This window comes from Salvelinus sp. IW2-2015, unplaced genomic scaffold (assembly GCF_002910315.2).
Source record: "Salvelinus sp. IW2-2015 unplaced genomic scaffold, ASM291031v2 Un_scaffold1113, whole genome shotgun sequence".
NCBI classification, from domain to species: Eukaryota; Metazoa; Chordata; class Actinopteri; order Salmoniformes; family Salmonidae; genus Salvelinus; species Salvelinus sp. IW2-2015.
Window position 1 is genome coordinate 374,392 of NW_019942732.1, and position 19,642 is coordinate 394,033.

Sequence of the window (19,642 nt, forward strand, 5' to 3'; positions counted from 1 at the left end):
CAATAGGAGGTGTACCTGTATTTCAAGGCCTACCTTCAAACTCAGTGCTTGACATCATGGGAAAATCAAAAGAAATAAATCAGCCAAGACCTCAGAAAAGAATTGTAGACCTCCACAAGTCTGGTTCATCCTTGGGAGCAATTTCAAATGCCTGAAGGTACCACGTTCATCTGTACAAACAATAGTACGCAAGTATAAACACCATGGGACCACGCAGCCGTCATACCGCTCAGGAAGGAGACGTGTTCTGTCTCCTAGTGTCACGCCCTGACCATAGAGAGCCTTTGTTTTTCAATGGTATAGTAGGTCAGGACGTGACTGGGGGGTTTTCTAGTTATTATTTTCTATGTGGGGTTCTAGTTTAGTTTTTCTATGTTGGTGTTTGGTATGATTCTCAATTAGAGGCAGCTGGCTATCGTTGTCTCTAATTGGGGATCATATTTAAGTAGCATTTTTTCCACCTGTGTTTTATGGGATATTGTTTTGAGTTAGTGCACGTAGCACCTCTGTAGTCACGGTTTGTTGTTTGTTTTGTTCTTGTTGTTTTGTGCGTTTTCAAATAAATATTATGTGGAAACCATATCGCACTGCAGKTTGGTCCGATAATTATTCCAGCGAACGTGACAGAATATCCCATCAAACCAGGACCAAGCAGCGTGCCCAAAGAGGAGAGGATTTCTGGACATGGGAAGAAGTGAGGGGGAGATGCAAAACCCTTCCTTGGCGACAGACGGAAGGAGATTATGGAGGACAGCGACGATGACAGGGTTCGCGGCTACAGAAAGCCCAAGGACAACCCCAAGTGTTTTTGGGGGGGGGCACATGGAGCTGGCGGCTGAGCAGAAGGAAGAGCCAGAAACTGTCAGGGAGGCAATGGTGAAGTTGGGAGAGAGTGAGATGAGAGAGATGTTGTGCAAGTGTGTTCTGCTCAACATTCGACCAGAGGATCCGGTTAGCAGTCTGGTGCAACCTGTGCCGGTTCCACGCTTCTGGCCTCAAGTGCGCCTCTCAAGTCCGGTACGTCAATGTGTCTTCTCCTCGTACTCTCCCTRAAGTGCGCCTTCCCAGTCAGGTACGTCCTGTGCCTGCTCCCCGCACTCGCCCTGAGGTGCGTGTCACCAGTCCGGTCCCACCTGTGCCGGCCCCACGCATCAGGCCTCCAGTGCGCCTCCCCAGTCCAGAGCTTCCGGCGACGGTTCCCAGTCCAGAGCTTCCGGCGACGGTCCCCAGTCCAGAGCTTCCGGCGACGGTTCCCAGTCCAGAGCTTCGGCGACGTCCCCAGTCCAGAGCTTCCGGCGACGGTCCACAGTCCAGAGCTTCAGGCGACGGTCCCCAGTCCAGAGCTTCAGGCGAGGTCCCCAGTCCGGAACCTCCTGAGACGGTCCCCCGGTCCGGAACCTCCTGAGACGGTCCCCGGTCCGGAACCTCCTGAGACGGTCCCCGGTCCGGAACCCTCCTGAGACGGTCCCCGGTCCGGAAACCTCCTGAGACGGTCCCCGTCCGGAACCTCCAGAGACGGTCCCCGGTCCGGAACCTTCCAGAGACGGTCCACGGTCCGGAACCTCCTGCGACGGTCCACGGTCCGGAACCTCCTGCGACGGTCAACGGTCCGGAACCTCCAGCTCCATGGCTGGAGCCTTCCCCTGCGCCGATGCCCAGTCTAAGCACGGCGTCCAGTCCAGCTCCAAGGCCAGAGTCTTCTTCTGCGTTGGTGCTCAGTCCAGGAACAGCATCCAGTCCCGCTCCATGGCGGGAGCCTTCCCTTGCGCCGGTGCTCAGTCCAGATACGGCGTCCAGTCCTGCTCCATKGCTGGAGCCTTCCTCTGCACTGATGTCCAGTCCAGATCTGGTGTCCAGTCCCGCTCCATGGCAGGAGCCTTCCTTGATACCGAGGTCCAGGCACAGTGTTCAGCCCGGGTCCATGGCTGGATCCACGGGATGAGCAGGTTCTTCGGCCTGCACCAGAGATGGTGGATCCGCGAGCTGAGCGGGTTCTTCGTCCCGCACCAGAGCCACCCCAATGCTGGCGGATCCGCGAGCTGAGTGGGGGCTACGACCTGCACCAGAGCCGCCACCGACACGAATCACCCCCCCCCTACCCTCCCCATTTGTTTCAGGTTTTGCGGACTGGGGGATTTTCTAGTTATTATTTTCTATGTGGGGTTCTAGTTTAGTTTTTCTATGTTGGTGTTTGGTATGATTCCCAATTAGAGGCAGCTGGCTATCGTTGTCTCTAATTGGGGATCATATTTAAGTAGCATTTTTTTCCACCTGTATTTTATCGGATATTGTTTTGCACCTCTGTAGTCATGGTTCGTTGTTTGTTTTGTTCTTTCTTTGTTGTTTTGTGCGTTTTCAAATAAATATTATGTGGAAACCATATCGCGCTGCAGTTTGGTCCGATAATTATTCCAGAGAACGTGACACCTAGAGATGAACATACTTTGGTGTGAAAAGTGCAAATCAATACCAAAACAACAGCAAAGGACCTTGTGAAGATGCTGGAGGAAACAGGTACAAAAGTATCTATATCCACAGTAAAACGAGTTCTATATCGACATGCTCAGCAAGGAAGAAGCCACTGCTCCAAAACCGCCATGAAAAAGCCAGACTACGGTTTGCAACTTCACATGGGGACAAAGATCGTACTTTTTGGAGAAATGTCCTCTGGTCTGATGAAACAAAAACAGAACTGTTTGGCCATAATGACCATAATTATGTTTGGAGGAAAAAGGGGGACGCTTGCAAGCTGAAGAACACCATCCCAACCGTGAAGCACGGGGGTGGCAGCATCATTTTGTGGGAGTGCTTTGATGCCGGAGGGACTGGTGCACTTCACAAAATAGATGGCATCATGAGATAGGAAAATTATGTGGATATATTGAAGCAACATCTCAAGACATCAGTCAGGAAGTTAAAGCTTGGTSGCAAATGGGTCTTCCAAATGTACAATGACCCCAAGCATACTTCCAAAGCTGTAGCAAAATGGCTTAAGGACAACAAAGTCAAGGTATTGGAGTGGCCATCACAAAGCCCTGACCTCAATCCCATAGAAAATGTGTGGGCAGAACTGAAAAAGTGTGTGCGAGCAAGGAGGCCTACAWACCTGACTCAGTTACACCAGCTCTGTCAGGAGGAATGGGCCAAAATTCGCCCAACTTATTGTGGGAAGCTTGTGGAAGGCTACCTGAAATGTTTGACCCAAGTTAAACAATTTAAAGGCAATGGTACCAAATACTAATTGAGTGTATATAAACTTCTGACCCACTGGGAATGTGATGAAAGAAATAAAACTCTCTCTACTATTATTCTGATGTTTCACATTCTTAAAATAAAGTGGTGATCCTAACTGACCTAAGACAGGCAATTTTTACTCTGATTAAATGTCAGGAATTGTGAAAAACTGAGCTTAAATGTTTTTGGCTAAGGTGTATGTAAACTTCCGACTTCAACTGTACATCCATCATATGTTGGCAAAGACCATTTCCTTTTTCAAATGTTTTGTTAGACAAGCTATTTTCCAATGGTGTACATTTTGTGTGTCCATTCTCTCAGTGGCCTTTCCTGACTTGCTCTCTGTTGGGCATCAATTTCAAAAACAAACGCACAGTGAAACAACAACATTGCTGTTTAAGCTCTAAAAGGCCACTGGCTACTGTTAGCCTAATCCACATATTCAGCCGAGAACTGTTTTCTACATGGTGCAAAATATCAACTCACACTCAACTGACAAAATACGCTGTAGATTGTTTTCATTATGAAAGGAAGCAATCCCTTCAAATAGAAAATAGATTTGTAAAGAGGCACTGGGCAATGGGCATGCAGTGGGACAGCTGTCTGAAGACAAAACACTAATTAAACCGTCCACATTCAGACGATACGAGGACAAAAGAGGAACACTGCACAACGCAGCCGGTGCACCTTCATTAAAAGCACATTTTGCATTGGAGAGATAAAAACCATTGAACCACACAACTTGTTATGATTTAGGCCTGAGCATTGTTCAGTGGAGGGCAAACAAAGGTTTACTGTGATCTATTGTTTTTGAGTTTATTTGAAGTTACAGCCATTTTTTTAATGTACTGGACACAGATGTCAGTTGTGTCTAGTTTTGTGTGTCTAGTTTGGATTTACATTTGGTTGTTGTCAACTAACGTGAATTCAACGTGAAAACAACATCAAATGTCACCAAGTCATAGGTGAAAATTTGGTTGAAAAATATATGAAATGCCCTTATGTTGATGACTTTTTGCCAATCCAAGCGTTTTCCACCTTGATTCATTGTCATCACATAGATTTTGGGGGTTGAAATTAAGTGGAAACACTATTGATTCAACCAGTTTTTGCCCAKTGGGAGCTTTGTCTGAATTGCTGTTAAAAGGTAGGCAAAAAATGTTGTAATTCTTATTTATATTCAGATAGAGGTACTTTTGATTAAAAAACAGGGCCAGTTTAAATTAGTTGTGGAAGATTTAAGTCAGATTTGAGTGGTGGCAAGTTACGTCCAAATTGTCAGCCCAGCACAGTAAATTGAGCATTAGCCCTGTCTGCCTGTCTATCCTCCAGCAGTTTTTTGCTCCAGTAAATCCTCTTAACAATCAAACATGTCAGGATGGGATATTGTGTTTTGTGATTGGTGAGGCTATTGTCACTCAGCCCTATGTCAGTTCAGTGACTGTCTGAGTAGCCTTAGCTGCCAATGTTCTTCCTCCCTTAAAACAAGAGACACATTCACACACTGTATTTACAGCAATGTATGGCCACGGTCCTCAGATGCACTGTCTCAGTCCCCTGTCTCTAATCTATCAAAGAGCCAGCTAAAGAGAGGTAGACAGCCACACGCATAATCACTGTCATCCGCACTTATTTTGATTACAAACAGGTCATGAAGTGACAAAAAAGCACCGAACAGCGCTGTCAATTCCACTCAAACAGCGGCTACAGCACTTCAGCGACCTGCCAGCTGCATAATTGCAGAATGCTACGCCGTGGACTCTTCTGGAGATGTGGAGATGTGCTTTTGAAGCGTATGTTTATTTAATGAAGAGACATTGCATTTTGGTTCAAGGAACATCTTTAGGTACTCAATTTTTTAGCATTCAGCGCTGTGGCATGKCCATGCTAATAGTCCTTCTGGACCCAGCTTTTTGCCTCAGACTGATTTTTTTTTTTTTYCTTWAAAAAAAAAATCTAAATATGTTAGTTCGCCTCAGAATGTATTAGATATTGCAATTAAATAGAAGCAACTCTAAAATAAAATCATGATTTACAGTTTCCTTCCCTGGACTGAACATGTATCCATCACTGACGTCTACTGGACAGTATGTATGCCTGCCTCTACATACAGTTCATAATGTCTTTGTCTAGAACTTGTCACAGGATCTTTTAGTGAAAAGTATCCCCCTCTATAAGTATCTGATCCTTTCTTTATTTGCCTCCAGTAAATTGCCAGTTCTAATTACCCACTCCTCGTGAGTTAACAGAACTCCCGTGCCTGGCCATCTCCTCACTGACTGCTTGTCACACATTCTTAATGACACTTCCTTCACAATAAGCCATTTAACAGTAGCTGAGGAACCAGATAACATACAATGCAGCTGTTAGCCAGAGAATTAGGCAAGCCTTCCGGGACAATAAGCCCCTGGCCACCGCTCAGACCCCTGGCTATATATAGAGCACTAGCAGGGAAGAGAAGAGACAAAAAATGAGAAGAAAAATGTTCAGCTCCAGGATACACTTCTCTAACCAACCATAGCAAATGTTTGATATAGAAAATACATTTAGGGAATTAAGCAAATTGGGAAGAACTGTGGGAAGCGTTTTAAATATGCAATTTACTCAACTATAAAAGGCCCGTGACGAGCGAAGATATTGTGGAGAGTAAGCCATCGCTACTTGGGATAAAGTTTAGCATGTTAAACAGATTCAGAAGGCCAACGAATTGCAGCAAATAAGCTTCATTTATGGTTATGAGTGCTGTAATTACGGTTGCAAAGGGTCAGAAACTTTCCGGTAAATTTCCAGCATTTTCCCGGAAATTTTCCATGGGAAGTTAAGCCCTGGAATTTGGGGAATTTTGCTTAAATTCATTAAAAAAGTTAGCTTATAACAGTGAACCTTTTTTGTGGGATACACATAAGGCAATTCTAGGTCTTATGGCATATTTTGGTTAAACTATCCCCAATTCAATGGAATTGCAACACTCTGCATGCACAGTGCACTCTTCCATCACATGTACAGCTGATTCTCAAGATCTTGCACACTAATGAGATGCTATTGAGCMTACACTACTACACTGTCTGAGCCAAGGACTACATGCTTTCTGGTAAGTTTTGATTACAATACTGGGTTGGGTGAATATATTTTATATGACATACATGATATTTTGTTAACTAGTAAATAGTAGCCGACAGCAAAGTGTGTTTAAATCATGTATAACTTGTTAACAATTTCTGCTAATTAGTTTTTGCTACCATCTGGGTTTTAGCTTGCTAACTGAGGAGTGTTCATTCACCTGTTTCCATACATGTTTCATTTTAAAACATTTACCTTACAAAATGAGTTGGTTAATATAACTGCTTAACTATTTATCTGTACATGGAAATGTATTTGTTGTTTTTTTTAATCATTTTATTTCTAATCTTTACAGGAAAATGCCACAGGCACAATCTGATGTGTGGAGACATTTCACTGCAGCTAATGTAGAAGAAAAAGCTGTGTACATTTGCAAATACTGTGCCAAATCATATGTGAAGAATGCAATAAGGATTCAGAATCATCTGGCCATGTGCATAAAGTTCCCTCAGCACTCACGTCAAGCAACCTCTGACAAAAGTCCCTCTACTTCTATTCGAGGTGAAAATTATAAATCAGACACCTTATCGATAGCAACAGCTCATGGTCCTCCTGGAATCAGAAGTTTTTTGACTCAATGGAGGAACATAGTCAGAGAAATGCTGATGAATGTCTTGCTTGAGCTGTATATGGAACTGGTTCACCTCTGATGCTCACAGCCAATGTGTATTGGAAGAGATTTCTGAATGTTCTTTGCCCAGCATACACCCCTCCAACCAGACATGCTTTATCTACTAATTTGCTGGATGCCGAGTTCAACAGAGTTTAAGTGAAGGTCAAGCAAATCATAGAGAAAGCAGACTGTATTGCAATCATCTCTGATGGGTGGTCGAATGTTCGTGGGCAAGGAATAATGAACTACATCATCTCCACCCCTCAACCAGTATTCTATAAGAGCACAGACACAAGGGACAACAGACACACCGGTCTCTACATTGCAGATGAGCTGAAGGCAGTCATCAATGACCTTGGACCTCCGAAGCTATTTGCACTGGTGACAGACAATACTGCCAACATGAAGGCTGCTTGGTCTAAAGTGGAGGAGTCCTACACTCACATCACACCCATTGGCTATGCTGCTCATGCATTGAATCTGCTCATCAAGGACATCATGGCACTGAAAACAATGGATACACTCTACAAGAGAGCCAAGTAAATAGTTAGGTATGTGAAGGGTCATCAAGTGATAGCAGCAATCTACCTCACCAAGCAAAGTGAGAAGAATAAGAGCACCACATTGAAGCTGCCCAGCAACACCTGTTTGGGTGGTGTTGTCATCATGTTTGACAGTCTCCTGGAGGGGAAGGAGTCTCTCCAAGAAATGGCCATATAACAGTCTGTTGATATGGACAGCCCCATCAACAGGATCCTCCTGGATGATGTATTTTGGGAGAGAGTGGTAAGAAGCCTGAAACTCCTGGATCTGTGGATCTGAGGCTCTTTTCCCAGTTGCCTCCATCATCCTTCAAATCCCACCAATATCAGCTGCCTCAGAACAGCTGGTCCTTGTTTGGGAACACACACACTAAAGCACGCAACAAGCTAACCAATACAAGGGGTGAAAAATTGGTGGCCATCCGGCCATATTTTTGTCTTTTGAGCCTGTCAACGAGCCATCCTCAACAAGGTTGGAAAGTGACATATGAGGCCTCAGAGTCTGATGTTCAAGAGGTGGACATTGAGGAGGTCCAGGGAGAAGACATGGAAGCCTGAGAGGGAGACAACCAAAGCTTTAGTTTCTAGACTATCATTTTACAGATGTACAGTGGGGAGAACAAGTATTTGATACACTGCCGATTTTGCAGGTTTTCCTAGTTACAAAGCATGTAGAGGTCTGTCATTTTATCATAGGTACACTTCAACTTGTAGACGGAACTAAAACAAAAATCCAGAAAATCACATTGTATGATTTTTAAGTAATTAATTTGCATTTTATTGCATGACATAAGTATTTGATCACCTACCAACCAGTAAGAATTCCGGCTCTCACAGACCTGTAGTTTTTCTTTAAGAAGCCCTCCTGTTCTCCACTCATTACCTGTATTAACTGCACCTGTTTGAACTCGTTACCTGTATAAAGACACCTGTCCACACACTCAATCAAACAGACTCCAACCTCTCCACAATGGCCAAGACCAGAGAGCTGTGTAAGGAACATCAGGGATAAATTGTAGACCTGTACAAGGCTGGGATGGGCTACAGGACAATAGCCAAGCAGCTTGGTGAGAAGGCAACAACTGTTGGCACAATTATAGAAAATGGAAGAAGTTCAAGATGACGGTCAATCACCCTCGGTCTGGGGCTCCATGCAAGATCTCACCTCGTGGGGCATCAATGATCATGAGGAATGTGAGGGATCAGCCCAGAACTACACGGCAGGACCTGGTCAATGACCTGAAGAGAGCTGGGACCACAGTCTCAAAGAAAACCATTAGTAACACACTACGCCGTCATGGATTAAAATCCTGCAGCGCACGCAAGGTCTCCCTGCTCAAGCCAGCGCATGTCCAGGCCCGTCTGAAGTTTGCCAATGACCATCTGGATGATCCAGAGGAGGAATGGGAGAAGGTCATGTGGTCTGATGAGACAAAAATAGAGCTTTTTGCTCTAAACTCCACTCGCCGTGTTTGGAGGAATAGAAGGATGAGTACAACCCAAGAACACATCCCAACCGTGAAGCATGGAGGTGGAAACATCATTCTTTGGGGATGCTTTTCTGCAAAGGGGACAGGACGACTGCACCGTATTGAAGGGAGGATGGATGGGGCCATGTATCGCGAGATCTTGACCAACAACCTCCTTCCCTCAGTAAGAGCATTGAAGATGGGTCGTGGCTGGGTCTTCCAGCATGACAACGACCCGAAACACACAGCCAGGGCAACTAAGGAGTGGCTCCGTAAGAAGCATCTCAAGGTCCTGGAGTGGCCTAGCCAGTCTCCAGACCTGAACCCAATAGAAAATCTTTGGAGGGAGCCGAAAGTCCGTATTGCCCAGCGACAGCCCCGAAACCTGAAGGATCTGGAGAAGGTCTGTATGGAGAGTGGGCCAAAATCCTGCTGCAGTGTGTGCAAACCTGGTCAAGAACTACAGGAAACGTATGATCTCTGTAATTGCAAACTAAGGTTTCTGTACCAAATATTCAGTTCTGCTTTTCTGATGTATCAAATACTTATGTCATGCAATAAAATGCAAATTAATTAATTAAAAATCATACAATGTGATTTTCTGGATTTTTGTTTTAGATTCCTTCTCTCACAGTTGAAGTGTACCTATGATAAAAAATTACAGACCTCTACATGCTTTGTAAGTAGGAAAACCTGCAAAATTGTCAGTGTATCAAATACTTGTTCTCCCCACTGTATGTTGAAAACGTTTTTGGGAGATGCGATGGATCATTGGGATCATTCAATATTTCTATCAGGAAGACTCAGATACAGACATGTCGAATTGACAGTGGTTTAATAGTCCAACAGGAGCGGGCAATAGACAGGTTAAAGCGGGCAGGGGTCAGTAAAACAGAGGTGGGGCAACGGTACCGGACGGTAGGCAGGGTCAGGGTAGGCAGAGGTCAACAATCCAGAGGTGGGGCAAAGGTACAGATCGGCAAACAAGCACAGGGTCAGGGGCAGGCAGAGCAGTCAGGCAGGCGGGCTCAGAGTCAGGACAGGCAAGGGTCAAAAACAGAAGGGCGAGAAAAAGGGGAGATTTGGAAAAGCAGGAGCTGAGAACAAAAACGCTGGTTGACTTGAAAAACAAGACGAACTGGCAATGGACAAACAGAGAACACAGGTATAAATACACAGGGGATAATGGGGACGATGAGCGACACCTGGAGGGGGCTGGATACAATCACAAGGACAGGTGAAACAGATCAGTGTGTGACAATTCCCTTTCTTTTGTTGTTCAGTGAAATCATTCCATGTGAAGAGTCGTCTCATTTAATTAAAGTTCAATTCGTAACTAAATCGTTTTTTWAAATTTCTATTGGAAGGATTTAATCGTTTGCAATTATGTCTACTTATTATAAGGTAAAAGGTTTATGTTTCTGTCTCCATATGATTTGGTAAATATACCCAATGCAAAAAACATCTACATTTAAATGGTGTTAATATTAATTTGCATATATGTCCATTAATTCCCATATATTCCTGTTAATTCCCATATATTCCCGTTAATTCCCACGAAAAGTTTCCACCTATGAATATTCCCCAAAATCTGCAATCCTAGCTGCAATCAAGTTGTGTTTTGTCTTCACTGTACAATGGCTCACTCTTCTCTTCAATAAACATGAGCATTTCCTTCAGGATGATCAGTATGCCTAGCAGTGTCTTTGAGTGCATAACCATGAACAAATGTCACGCAATACCCATGCAGGAGTCGTTCTCGGGAGTTCAGATGCTCTTATGCATACCTGTTCAGTGTGTTTAGGAATAGTGTCGTTGTCTATCAGGCCTGGCCCAGTTGGCCGGTCTCCAGGGTGGTGGTTTGAGTTAAAAGGTAGTCTACAGTAGACTTTCCCCCATCTGTGGTGACTCCTCACGCTTTGGGCCACTCAACCTCTTCCTCAGAGAAAAAACACTAAATCATACATGACTTCTGACTCGGTTCCTCTTCCTTAAATAGAGCTTTATTCCAATGTAAAAATCATGAGCAGCTGGATTTTATCTTCAGATAGGAATGTAAGTTCAGAAAACCCCAACTATTTAATATCCAGAGAGCAATTTAATTCCAGCTAGATGTCAAATGTTGATGGAGGGGAGGGTTGTGTAGAGGGGTGGACATCAGGGTGGACATGTCTACTGCTTCGCTGCCCCTAGGTGAAAGCCGATGCCAGCAGGTAAAAAGGGAAGAGACTCATTTCCCCAGACAGACCCAGATACAGACAGAACAGTGAGATCCAGCTGTGCCCAGTAGGAGCTGTTCATCCCTACTGTGAAATTACCTCATAATGTAGGGTCACTAACATTGTTTTATAACACTGATTACCGTAATCCAGCCCATTCTGTGCTAAGGTCCTGTCTATTCTATTCAGTCCTGATATTTTCTGCAGAACGATATGGTAAAAAGCTAAATAATGTGATACTTCCCTCAGAAAACATATTATGACTTAATAATTATGTTCTTTCTATTGAATCTGAAAGCATAACCATTGTCTGTAGTCTGCACATAGGGGACTATTTGAGTTGTCTGCTGAAGCTGTAATAGGTTGTTCAGTGTAAATGATTATCATAACATTATTTTCCTCATGATAATACTTTAGGTTGGGAGCATCACCTGAACTCCACATTACCTTTGTTGGAAGCACACATGTTTGTTTTGTTCATTTAACTGTCTCACTGACAGACAGACAGACAGACAGACAGACAGACAGACAGACGGGGGACGGACAGACAAACAGACGGGTGACAGACAGACAGACGGGGGACAGACAGACGGGACAAACAGACAAGGGACGGACAGACAGACAGAGAGAGATAGAGAGACAAACAGACAGACAGACAGGTGACAGACGGGGGACAGACAGAGAGAGAGATAGATAGATACTATACACAGACAGACAGACAGACAGACAGACAGACAGACAGACAGACAGACAGACAGACAGACAGACAGACATTGTACTGTAGATATATATACTGAGCCAAAATATAAATGCAATATGCAACAGTTTCTAATATTTTACTGAGTTACAGTTCATATAAGGAAATCAGTCAATTGAAAAAAAAATATTAGGCCCTAATCTATGGATTCCACATGACTGAGAATACAGATATGCATCTGTTGGTCACAGAAACCTTTAAAAAATGTAGGGGAGTGGGATCAGAAAACCAGTCAGTATCCGGTGTGATCACCATTTGCCTCATACTGCGTGACACATCTCATTTGAGTTGATTGACACCTTTCATTGTGGCCTGTGGAATGTTGTCTCACTCCTCTTCAATGGCTGTGTGAAGTTGCTGGATATTGGTGGGAACTGGAAGACGCTGTCGTACACGTCGATCCAGAGTATCCCAAACCTGCTCAATGGGTGACATGGAGAAATGCTCACTAACAGGGATGTACATTTGAGAGAAAAAAGCTTTTTGTGTGTATGGACAATTTCGGAGATAATTTATTTCAGCTCATGAAACATGGGACCAACACTTTACATGTTGCGTTTATATTTTTGTTCAGTATAGATAGATAGTCTGCTTTCACAGTCACGAAGCAACAACAGTATGATAGAGATAGAAACCATTATGGTGATTAAAATATTGGATTTGGATTGGGGTCCCCTCAGCTAAACGAGAATTAAATTCTCTGTCTGGTTAGTCCGTCAGTATTTCATCCATGGGCTGGGCTGATCCCATGTGAAATCATTAAGGAATTAATTAATTAATATGATTGGTTCTTACCAACATAACCATTAATTGTTAAACAAAATACACTTGCATTTCTCCTGGTGCTAATATATATTTACTTTGATTCGGATAGGACATGGCACACACACACACACACACACACATATTGTGTGTAAATGTGTAGAATGAGTTGAGACTTCGAATGCAGGTTAAGCGGCACATGGTCAGACTTTGAATGCTAAGCGGCACATGGTCAGACTTTGAATGCTAAGCGGCACATGGTCAGACTTTGAATGCTAAGCGGCNGGCACATGGTCAGACTTTGAATGCTAAGCGGCACATGGTCAGACTTTGAATGCTAAGTGACACATGGTCAGACTTTGAATGCTAAGTGGCACATGGTCAGACTTTGAATGCTAAGTGGCACATGGTCAGACTTTGAATGCAGGTTAAGCGTCACATGGTCAGACTTTGAATGCTAAGTGGCACATGGTCAGACTTTGAATGCAGGTTAAGCGGCACATGGTCAGACTGAATGCTAAGTGGCACATGGTCAGACTTTGAATGCAGGTTAAGCGGCACATGGTCAGACTTTGAATGCTAAGTGGCACATGGTCAGACTTTGAATGCAGGTTAAGCGGCACATGGTCAGACTTTGAATGCTAAGTGGCACATGGTCAGTATTAAATGTATTGTGTGGTGTAAAGCTGAGAAACAACACCACTGCCTCTTGATCTCTGTCTCTCTCCCTCATATAAGGAGCTAATGATTCAGATCCAGCAATAATCCTGTTAGTAAACAGTGTCTTGTGTTTGTTCTTGGGTCCTTAGTGCTAGCACACACTCGTCAGTATTTCATTCCATGGGCGGCGGCTGAGTCGCCCATGTGAATATCCACATTACAGGAATTATCATAATTAATATGATTGGTTGCTGTAGCCGAAGCACATCACACGTCCATATCATATCAGCCATGTTAAACAAAATACAGCTTGCATTTCTCCTGGGTGTACAACGATATATAACACATCTGTCGCCACATGAAATTAGATGAAATGTGATCGTGAATAGGCAGTACTATCGCGCAACTTGAATGACATAGGCAGGTCTTGTGTTTACAAAACGTTCCACATGGAAATCCTACGAAACATGGTTGGAAAGAGACTAAATGAGTGCTTTCCAAAGAGAGTCTAATTCTGTTAAGCTGTACTCTCGGCAAGACAGAAGCAGCTAACCGCAAAAAGAGAACTGAGTCATTAGTAAGTTTACGTCATGCACACTTAAGTAGTCCTTATTTGGTGATGAAACCTGTAAATGTGTTAGGAATGAGTTGAGGACTTGCGATGGTGCACGCAGGTGAAGCGGTTAAAAGAACAAGGGACGACTGATCCTGTATGAACAGTCTATGTCCATATTCTTTGAATATCCTTTTTCTGGATCGGATCAAGTGGTAAGCCTCATTTACACTTTGAATGGCTAAGGTACGTAGTTTAAATTCAGACTCAATTGCGTCAAGGCTATGTTTCTAGTTATGTGTCACTTTTGAAGCGATGCACTGAGACAGTCGCGTGCGTGTTTTTCATCTTTATGATGTAGGTGGTTCAATTGAACACACAAGGTACTACAATCTTTTTCATATTAAGGGTTCATTCTCCTTTTCCACCCAAGCTTGAATACAACTGAACACCGATAGTGCGGACTCAGTCACAGGTGTCATGGTCAGAAACAGATATGTTCTCTACTCAAGTTCAATACAAGACTCTATAGATTGAGGCTCTAAGCCAGCGGCAGACTTTACATCCCAGGATACCGAAATAGTTCATTCACTAGGGGTGTCCAAGTTTCTGGCCGTTTTCCAGGTTTGTTTACCCCCTTGTCCCGTTAGAGCAAATAACTAATGAAACAACTGAGCAAGCAGTCGTGGGATTCAAGGGTCCTGATGCAATGCTCACATCAATATATATCCATTGAGAGAGAGTCACATAATGTAAATACAGCAGCAAGCCTCGTCCACCGGAACTCCTCTGAGGATTCGAGTCTTTGCTCACTCAGAAACTATATAGTAAATACAAGCTATCTGTATTGACGATCACTTTTTGAACGACAAATTAGCAGTTGCCTAGGAAGCTGTACACGTGTCCAGTCGAGGATCAATATAGTCCTGTGTGTGCGCATCATGTCATTCCTTCGCTACACTGACTTGATGCACCAAACGTGAGTATATCGACATCACGATTTAAAAGGTGTGTTTAGACTCACCTCGCCAAGTGCTGCGACGGGCGACCTAGATGGGCAGAGGTCTCTCACCAAGATCATAAAAGACACGCTTTGGCTTGGTTGGGATTTACGGCACATTTACTAAGAGGACGATCTGTGCGTATCGAGAGAGCTATACTCTCATTCGGGCGTACTCTCGTATGCCTCTATTATCGGGCTATTCCTTACTACCTTTTGCCCACTGTGGGACAATTCACAGGATAGACTTGTGGAGACTGATTTACTTGATTGTGATTGAACTGCTAGACTATATACAATTAACCCATGTGTAACTCTGTGTCTGTTGTTGACTTTATTACGTGACGAGAGAGGTCTGAGCCAGAAGAGTCTTGGCGTTCATCCTGTCGAGCTACGCTAGTTTGGAAAGAGACGTGTTGAATTCTCACAACTATGAACCTAACTCGCAGCGTAAAGAGATAGCAAATGGATAGAAGAACAAACAAAATATCAATGCCCATAATGTGATTGCAAGCAGTTTGCACTGGCTTATTACGTTTAAGGAGGAGATACGCTTCCAGAGGGCCAACCTTAGTAACCCACGTAGAGAGGTAGCCACACAATGGAAAACCTACAAGTGTAGACTTGAGCTAAACGACATACGTTGAATGCCACTCGGTAGCATTCGAGCCAGTCTATCACATGAACAAAGAGGTGCTTTGAGAGACGTAAGATATCAATGCGAGTCGAAGATACTCATACCTTAGTATACACAATCTGCCACGCGCATACCTAGAACACCGCAGCAATGAACTCCATATTCATGTCTGCAGAGCTTGCTTACTCCAGAGGCATCTCATTTCGTGATACACCAATGATGATGCGCAGCACGATGACGCAACTAATGCCACAAAGTTCTAACTCGCAACTGTGACAATGGAGGAAAACAACTAGAGTTGTAGAGAGAGGAATGGCTTTCAATGCTCGATTACTAAACGCATCAGATAAGTATCCTAACTACAACAGAATTAGGCTGTCTCTTTCGTACGAGCGCGCTCTCGAGCTCGATCTAAATCACGGAGAAAGATGAATTGGCGTAGCATGCGCAAACGAATTACATCACATGGGTGATACCTCAGCCCTATGACACTTATTGGCAAAGAGTGATTGCCTGCGACGTTGAGTGATCAGGAGACCACCCCGAAGTGGTGGAGAGCAAACACACCGAGATCTCTCACCGGTCAGCCAATGAGTCCCAACACTGGGTCACAAGTGTGAATGCGTTCTCTCAAGAGCCTGAACGTGACAAGCGAGACGAGAGTTCAGGAATGACTTGCCATGCCTTGGTCGGTGCCATTGATGCCAACGCCATCCACCCTCAATATATTAGGGTTTCGTCATGCTACCACACTCTTAGGAGAATGGACAGAGGATTCTGTGTATTTACCAAAAACGACGATATGGCCTAACACAGGGGCAGGGAGGTGGGGGCCCTCGGAAGTGGTGGTGTTAGGATATATGACCTCACTCAACGCATCAAAAGAGAGATGATTGTGAGTGCAGGAATAACAGTCGAGAGGCGAGCACCCCCCTACTTCTTGCTGGCACAATGGAATCAATAACCTCGATGGAGGAGGTGATAAAGTGGAGATATGGTGGCAGGCTAAGATATCTCCTCGGGCGTACACGTCGGAGTCACGGACCACAAGCTAGAAAATGGTCACCCACAACAGACTAGCGTGGTGAGAGAAAGGCGCAACCAGGCGCCTGCTTTCTCCAGGAGTCGCTTAGAGAGACCGAAAATTTGTAGGCTCGCTTTGATCACCGAAACAACTCCTGTACAGATCTCCTTTAACACGATGCAACAATCGAGATGGCGGATGCCTCCTGTCGAGTATGCCATTTCTGGTTAATCACATGTCCCTGACGTACCCTGACAACTCTGTCTAACCGCCACACGATCTCGTAAGCTCTCCAGCAGGCGTAGTGAAGATTAAGTCGCAACATTAGGCGCCAATCTCGATCCACGAGTGGAGGGAGGTGGGGCAAACTAGACCTGAGGTTGTCATGCCTCGCAGGAACACATACGCCGGCACCGAAAGAAGCGGAGTGTCACAGGAACGGAGCCCAATAGATTAGAATATTCAAGATGAGCACCGAACCTACACCCGTGCCTTGTGGCTGTTCACCCTCCGCCATTCATGCAGAAAGGGGCGAAGGTCAGTACAGAGTTGACGATCAATAGCTGGACCAACCATCGCCAGAGAGCTGACAAAACAGCTTCTCTATCTCAAGGCCCTGATGGCATGCATCTGGTGTAAACCAGGCTCATGGCACTAATATTGAGAGTGGGATGGCTGCACTAAACGAGCTGAATCTGACTTGCCAATCTCTTGGTAGCCAGTTTAGAAAATAAAAATTGGACGTAATCATGAAAATAGTGTCACTTTAAACAATGCAACTTGATATATCAATCGTTATAACATACCACTACGATTTACGCTCGTGAACTCATAATGCTCACCATAACGTGTACTCTATACCATCTACGTAAAACTTTACAACAATCCACGTCTTGCCTATGCCGCACGTCCATTAATAGATCGTCTTCCATTGTAAAACTGTTATTTCTATACTCTCTTACTATGACATATTCTTATTCAATTCATGTGGCTCTTTTAAAATTCTTGTGGTGTATAAGGTAGTTTTGATTTGTCGAAAATTGTTAGATTACTTGTTAGATATTACTGCACGGTCAGAACTGAAAGCACACATGCATTTTGCTAACAACTCACATCAATATAACATCCTGCTAAACCACGTGTCTGTGAACAAATAAAATTCCTCGCATTCTTGACGAACGGTGTCATCTTGCAGATGGGGGCCCTGAGTCTCTGTTCGTCTTTCACTATGCTGCAAGGTCTACCAGACTTCGTTCGCCCCTGGAGGAGATGGCATGGCTTGGCACAGGAGATGCCCCAACGCAGAGCTCCTGGATGAGATCCGTGAAATGCGGCAGACTTCATTCTGCACATGTCCCGGCCCGTCTGGCACTCGGAAGAGCAATGGGAGCTTTGGCTTATTGCTTGTCCGCAGGCTGCACAACTGGCAGGAGGGACGACCTGTCATCGTTGCTCTCAATTGAGCCAAAAGATTTCTCTCATAGTGGTTTTGTCTGCGGGTGTCCGGCCTGTGGACTGGCTATGCTATGGGTTGTTCTCCCGCTTCGAGGCCTAATAAAAGCATGTCAATGAGGAGCAGTTAACTTTCTGGAACGATCAGACGTATCCGCCTGGCAACTAGCGGACTGCCCAGGGGCCGGGCCTAGCACAGGTCGGATTCAGCGCGCTGTTCTGTGAATCTTTAAACCTGACTCTGAAAACCTAAAAGCTGGCCATTATAATCTAACATTTTATATCTGCGTCAATCCTCTCTTTTATAATGTGTCCGCCCTTGAGGTTCAAATGTCTAATTATAGATATACCTGCATTGCAGTATTATAAGTTGATCAACGTCTGGAGGCGTGTATTTACCGTAACCTGTCCCCGGTTTTATTTGGCAAACAATATGGATAATCCCTGCAAGTTCAATGCTTTATAATTAGGGGTTCAGTGCCTGATCGACTCCTACTGCCTCTTGATCTCTGTCTCTCTCCTCTGTGCTTAACTTAATTATACTAAAAAACCTTCTAATCCAAACCAGATAATCTGTCCAATGTTTTCTCTCTTTTCTATTTACATCCCTCTGTATCTGTCTAAACCTGACTCTGAAAAAAATTAATTTAAATGCCTAGACAACACTGGAATGAGTGGCCATGACATTAAGACCCTTATACAAGCAGAGGGCCTTGGGAAATAAGCACAGAGTCAGTTTATGCATTGACAGCCACCGTTCTGTCAGGTTGATATCCTAATATAAAGCATTGGCTTGGGAATATCATATGTTTGCAATAAAACCGGGAATACCTTCCAGATATACTGTATATACTGCATACATGTATATCTAATTAGACATTTATGAACCTCAGGGCACATAAAAAGAGTTGACGCAGATAAAATGTGCTTTAATTGGCAGTGTAGTTTTTCAGAGTCAGGTTTAGACAGATCCAGAGGGATGTAAATAGAAAAGGAGAGAAAACATTGGACAGATTATCTGGTTTGGATAGAAGGTTTTTTAGTATAATTAAGTTAAGCACAGAGGGAATAAACAGCTGTACAGAAGAATTATAAAGAGAAAGTTTACGTGTTACCATGTTCTCTGTTCAGATTCCCCAGATCAGCTATGCCTCCACAGCCCCAGAGTTGAGTGACAATAATCGCTACGACTTCTTCTCGCGTGTGGTCCCTCCTGACCGTACCAGGCCCAGGCTATGTGGACATAGTCAAGGCAATGGGCTGGAACTATTGTCTACACTGGCATCAGAGGGAAGCTACGGGGAGAGCGGAGTTGATTCCTTCCAGCAGATCTCGAGAGAGGCAGGTACAGTCACAAGCTCCTCTCCTCTCTTCCTGGTACCATATATATAATCTGTTACGTTAATCAGCTGTCCATCATAATACATGTATTGGCTGCTGTTGCCCGAAAACAGCCATTCTGAAGTCTATCGTCTCCTCTCTGTGGTCAACACGTTCTTCCTGTGGCCATCATCAATTCATAATGAGATCTCTGAGAGCACAAATATGGATTATTGCTGGTAGCCGTCATGTTTTATTCTCATTCATATTTCATTTTTAT

The 19,642-nt window shown here is 44.2% G+C and overlaps 1 protein-coding gene across 1 annotated transcript in view; it reads left to right on the plus strand.

Annotated features, from left to right (window-relative positions):
- grm6a (glutamate receptor, metabotropic 6a) overlaps positions 1-19,642 on the plus strand; it is a 45,557-nt gene that overhangs the window by 14,383 nt on the left and 11,532 nt on the right. The window contains 3 exon segments of the mRNA XM_070438688.1: positions 19,174-19,274; positions 19,276-19,310; positions 19,313-19,387. Coding sequence (XP_070294789.1) covers positions 19,174-19,274; positions 19,276-19,310; positions 19,313-19,387 — 211 coding nt within the window.